The following is a 5,550-nucleotide window of genomic DNA, read 5'->3' as shown; positions in this document are numbered from 1 at the left end:
CACTTGCAAACACTATGACACCCAACTGAATGACAATTAGATGTGAAAGGTGTTTTAGGATTAAAAAATATGTACACTAGGGAACTGTACATATTTCCCTTTATAATAATCTTATAGGGTTTTAAATCTTTATGGCCTTCCATCCCAAGACACTTGTCCTCGAACGTTGATGTCTGTTGATATTTAACCTTGATCTGACGATCCTTTATACTTAGAGGTTGTTTTGAATCCTTTTTATTGTGAGTAATTGACCTTATTAGACTATTGATTCAACTCACCGACCTAAACCAGAACAAACACTAGGCAACCATGATATTATTTTTAAATATTTATTTTGCTATTGACCTATTTACCAATACATACTCAAACAAATATTTAGAAAGAGAATATATATAATAACCCGAGTTCTAACCCTAATACCACATGAAATATTATCTGAGACAACCCACTATGTTTTAACAATAAGACCCCACCATAATATGAATGGAATATCATTTTAATTTAAAAAATTGTCTTATTTTGAAATCTTTGTGAATGTCACCCTCTTTTTGACTTTTAATAACATGATAAATCCCTAGTAATAAATTTAGTTTTTTTTTAACAAAGCTTCTTTAGTTCGAAAAGCTTGAAACAAAAAATAAATAATATTCTAATGTATTTTAAGTACATGTTTGACGAGACCTTTTTGTTTGATAAACAACATAATTATAAAGTAATGTTCATTCACCAACCCAAACAACAAGAACAACAAAAATATTACTAAATAAAACACTCACCTAACACATGTAACCAACGAAAGGGCAAAATTTAAAAACAAAGCCAATGTGATTACGAAGACTTGAGTTAGAAGCGTAAGCGTTGAAGGGTCCGAAGCCCAACCTAACCCAGGTAGATAAAAAGACAAAACTACCCTTTCATCTTTTTTCTTTTCTCTCTTATACATAAACATAAGAATTCTCGACGTTGTTCAGTTTCTGCTACGCGTGTTTGTTTCTTTGTTTATCTGTGTGCTCTCTGCACAAAATTTACAGAGAAAACTGTAATGGCGAACGCTACCTTGGAAGATGTTCCCTCCGTCGATCTCATGACCGAGCTACTTCGTCGGCTCAAGTGTTCCTCCAAACCTGACAAGCGTCTTATTCTCGTTGGTAATTCATTCATCTTTCTCTTTGTGTCGTTTTATTCTATCGACATTTTGGTTTTGGTCGTTTGTTATTCAGATCCGGAAATTCGAAATGAAACTGTATTGAAATGGTTGATGTTTTGTTCCGGAATATGATGTTTGTTGCCTAGGAATGTTGATGCGGTTTTTAGGGTTTTTTTATGTCACTCCATGGTGTTCTCAATTGTCTGTTTTTTTAATTTAATTAGTGGAAATTTTCTTTGATTTTGTTGTATAATAGGGATTTCAGTGAGAAATTCGAGTAGTTTCAGTTAATACAATTTGGCACAATAAGCTTTAATATTCAGTTACTGGAGAAGATAATTAAATTTTGTGTTTTATTGTCTTAACACTGCTATTCAGGTAGGTAAGTAAAATTTGGCTAAAGATTGTTTCAATTAGGTTTCAAATTCAGATTCTCGCACAAGATTTGTTTTGTATTGTTGTTTTTTTGTTATGTTTTTCAGGTTTTTTTTTTCACTTTTGTTAGTTTTTTTAGTTTACCCTTACTGATTTTAGGAGTATCCGTTTGGGATTTGGCTCCTCTATAGCGATGATAAAATAAGTGATCTCAAAACAGTCGTTGAAATAATCAATGGTTGATGTTTATTAAGTATGCATAAACAATCGCACACGTGTTGTGTTGGAATATCAGCAGTTGACTTATTCGTTAATGATCGAGATCATATTTGTCAGGATCGTGCCATAACTCCTGAAATCGTACGATCTTGCATGCCAGCAACTGGTCTGTGTTAGAGCGTTTCAAAGATTGTGGAAGATGGCGGCAAGGATGATGCTCAGAAGAAAAGCGCTGGATCTTGGGATCGCGAGATCCGCGCGACCCGATTCCAACCCTTGTCTGTCTTAGAGTCTAGTGTTTTGAATTTTCAAATAGTATTGGTTTACATTGCAATACAAGAGCTAAAATGAAAATTTTAATGTGTTAATAGTTCATACCTATATTTCAAATCGTGCCTATAGCATCATTGTAATTTAATTTGGTACCATATATCATACTCCAATGTTGTTATACTTATTGAGTTGTTGTACCTTTTAGGTAGGTTGTTCTTCATATTCATCCCAGTCATTATATTTAATATTCATCGTTTGAGAATCCATTTATTAATACATATTTGAAACTAGATTCCAAAGTCCTAGTAGAGTGTAACTTAAAAATGTTATTGCAGGCCCACCTGGATCTGGAAAAGGCACCCAGTCGCCAATTATTAAGGATGAGTACTGCTTATGCCACTTAGCTACTGGTGATATGTTGAGAGCTGCTGTCGTAGCTAAGACCCCTCTTGGTATTAAGGCGAAAGAAGCTATGGAAAAGGTAAGGACTTTTTGTATACAATATTACTGTGCTTCTATTGTTTTACACCGTGTTTCGGTAGAATTTCTAATCTGACATTATGCTATAATTTTTCAGGGAGAACTTGTTTCTGATGACTTGGTTGTTGGAATTATTGATGAAGCAATTAAGAAACCATCGTGTCAGAAAGGTTTCATTCTTGATGGTTTTCCAAGAACTGTGGTCCAAGCACAGAAGGTATTGCATTGTTTGACATCTGAGCTACTCAGTGAGTTTCTTTTGTTCGAAATATTGGGATTGTATGTAAAAAGCAGAATGACTTGAATTGCATGCTGTTCTACTACTTACTATGAACCTTCCTTTTGTTCGCTTTGTTGCAGCTTGATGAGACGCTGGAAAAACAAGGTACCAAAATTGACAAAGTGCTCAATTTCGCAATTGATGACGCAATCCTTGAGGAAAGAATTACTGGACGCTGGATACACCCTCCCAGTGGCAGAACCTACCATACAAAGTTTGCTCCTCCCAAGGCTCCTGGTGTTGATGATGTAAGTCTGCATCTATATTTAGGCCTGCGAAATGTTAATTGCCTTATATCAGGTTTAAATAAACTTTTCAATAAGCACTTTGCCAATTAGAAAAGTTAAAAGGATCTTATAATCCCAGGAGTTTTAAAATAACCTTTTGCACCTTGACTTTTATCATACCTCCCTTATCTAACTCTTTATGAACATCTACTATTATGTATGGACTTTTTTGTAAGGTAGAAATCAGATGCTTATATCTGTTCTACGAGCCAGACGCTTATCCAAACTCACTCTAAGTATGACTTTTGCTTATAGAGACTTAAGCATTTGCAAATGATGAATGAAATGAGATGCAAATATACATTGTTAAGAATTTTTGTTAGGAAATGATTTTAGTTTTGAGATGGTTACTAAATTCATACTACAAGCGTGTTATTTTAAGCTAAGCTCCCATGACTACTTTCATACTAAATCTGTCTTTTTCAGGTTACTGGTCAACCTCTTATTCAGCGCAAGGATGACACTGCAGCTGTTCTTAAGTCAAGACTTGAGGCATTTCACAAGCAAACTGAACCGGTATAATTCTGAATCCATTTTCAACGAAAGTAAAACTTAAACTTCAATTATACAATAGCTTTCAGCAATTATTTTGTTAGGAATGACGATTGGACCCATATTCATTGGGTATCTGCTAAAAATACCCACAGTGGGTATAACCATTCTATGGATTCGACCCACAAACACACTCACGCACACACATATCTATAAGTACTTCTAAAAACTTTTTATTGATTACATTTTTAAAAATCTAATCGTTGAATTAAAAGTTTATACAATATAGACTATCTCTGTAAGTTTTGCACTCTAGTTCAGCTAAGCAGTTTTCTTTTGATTTGTAATGTTTTATGAGTAGATTTGAAACATCTATGGATATTTTTTCTAGTCTTATTTCCTTTTCCTATTATTTCTTAGCATTTTCTTTGTAACTTGTTTTTCATGGTCTTAAACAAAAAATGTGCATTGGGCATGCAGGTTATTGATTACTATTCAAAGAAGGGCATTGTTGCTAGTCTCCATGCTGAAAAGCCTCCCAAAGAGGTGACTGTTGAGGTCGAAAAAGTGCTCTCTCAATAGAGTTGGACCCTCGGGTTCGAACTGTTGTTGATTTTTTAGGAATTTAGTCTGCAAATTTCTAGTAATACATTCTGAAATTTACACACCCTTTCAACTTTGCTGCAAACGCCGGGTTTTTTCAAACTAAGATTTGAAGAGTTATTTAAATAAATTTTTATTGAATGTAGCACGTTTAATTCTCAATGAATTGTCTATTGACCATTATTCAGCTTTATTTTTGTGTAAGATTTTTTTACTCTAATTTTTACAAGTCAACTGAGACAACTGCCATTTTATTAGCAAACTAAAACTTGGCAAGTTATCATATCCACATGCATAGGGTTTGGTTCTTTGAGTAACTCAACATGGTGAGTTTTGTAACTGTTCAATTTTTGTTGAACTTGAAACTGGTCCCATAGTTTAACAGCTCAGAAAAAAATATTTTAGTGTTAAGAATCAGTTGATTGTTTTTAAAGGTGGCTGCTGCTTAACTTTAGTTGCTGCGAATTTTAAATTAGTGTAGGATTTGAAGGCCAATATTTTCAAAAGTAAAACTATATTGAACTAAACTTTAGAAGATTTTAAAATGATGCTTCTACTTTCTGTTCAATCCAAAAGTAGAGGCGGACAACGGGCTCTAGAGTTCGAACTCTATACTTATCTGTCCCAAACCACGATTGACATACATAGGCTCAATTCTGCCCATTCTTTTCTTCTCCCCATTCTTTTCTTGCGGATGGTTGCTAACAGATAGTCCTGCCATAATTCCTTTGAAGGAAAGGTCCAAGAGATAATCCAAGTAATATCAAAGGTTGCAAAGAATGATAACATGAGAAATTATGTATGATTGGGCTAGGAGAAACCATGAGATAACCCTTCACCTCAATTCCAAAACCAATAACGTTGCAAGATTCCTCCAAAAATGTGGCGCCTATTAGTTGAAATTGGTGTAAGACCTCCTTGATAATAGTTGCTCGATTCTATGGGGTGTTTGTTTCATGGATTCCAGATTTATTTTCAGGAATGTGACTTTAATTTTTTGTATTTCCATATTTGTTTCAAGTATTTATAAATTATGCCTTGGAACTTTTTATTCTTGGAAGTTTTATTTGCACTTGATTTTTTCATTTTTCATTCCCATGTAATAGGATGGGAATCTTATATTTCCATGGAATAAGAAATAACTTCCAATAACTTCCCACTTCCATATATTTATTTCATTTATTTTTATTTTAAAATTTTAAATAAAATATATTTTAAAAATATTCCTGGGAACTTATTATATTTACCAAACACAAAGATAGGAATAAAGTTCCTAGTAACAATGTTCCCAAGAATAATGTTCCCGGGATAGAAGTTTTAATACTTGAAACAAACGCACCCTAAACATATAGATGATATAATAAATGAGAACCTATTTATTGTAGACTCATTCT

The 5,550-nt window shown here is 33.6% G+C and overlaps 1 protein-coding gene across 2 annotated transcripts; it reads left to right on the top strand.

Moving 5' to 3' along the window:
* Positions 1–741: 741 nt before the first annotated feature.
* LOC131625219 (adenylate kinase 4-like) lies at positions 742–4,349 on the top strand. Of its 2 annotated transcripts, XM_058896109.1 has the most exons (7): positions 742–888; positions 1,032–1,148; positions 2,350–2,495; positions 2,592–2,711; positions 2,855–3,022; positions 3,488–3,577; positions 4,034–4,349. In XM_058896109.1, exons 2-7 carry the CDS (start codon positions 1,043–1,045, stop codon positions 4,133–4,135), a joined length of 732 nt encoding a protein of 243 aa, XP_058752092.1. In that variant the 5' UTR covers positions 742–888; positions 1,032–1,042; the 3' UTR covers positions 4,136–4,349. The 2 variants fall into 2 exon arrangements, with proteins under 2 accessions (XP_058752092.1, XP_058752091.1); XM_058896108.1 differs by lacking the exon at positions 742–888 and having other exon boundaries at positions 904–1,148.
* The last annotated feature ends 1,201 nt before the right edge of the window (positions 4,350–5,550 follow it).

This window comes from Vicia villosa, unplaced genomic scaffold, assembly GCF_029867415.1.
Source record: "Vicia villosa cultivar HV-30 ecotype Madison, WI unplaced genomic scaffold, Vvil1.0 ctg.000195F_1_1_1, whole genome shotgun sequence".
Lineage (NCBI taxonomy): Eukaryota > Viridiplantae > Streptophyta > Magnoliopsida > Fabales > Fabaceae > Vicia > Vicia villosa.
This window is presented reverse-complemented; position numbering and strand designations above follow the sequence as displayed.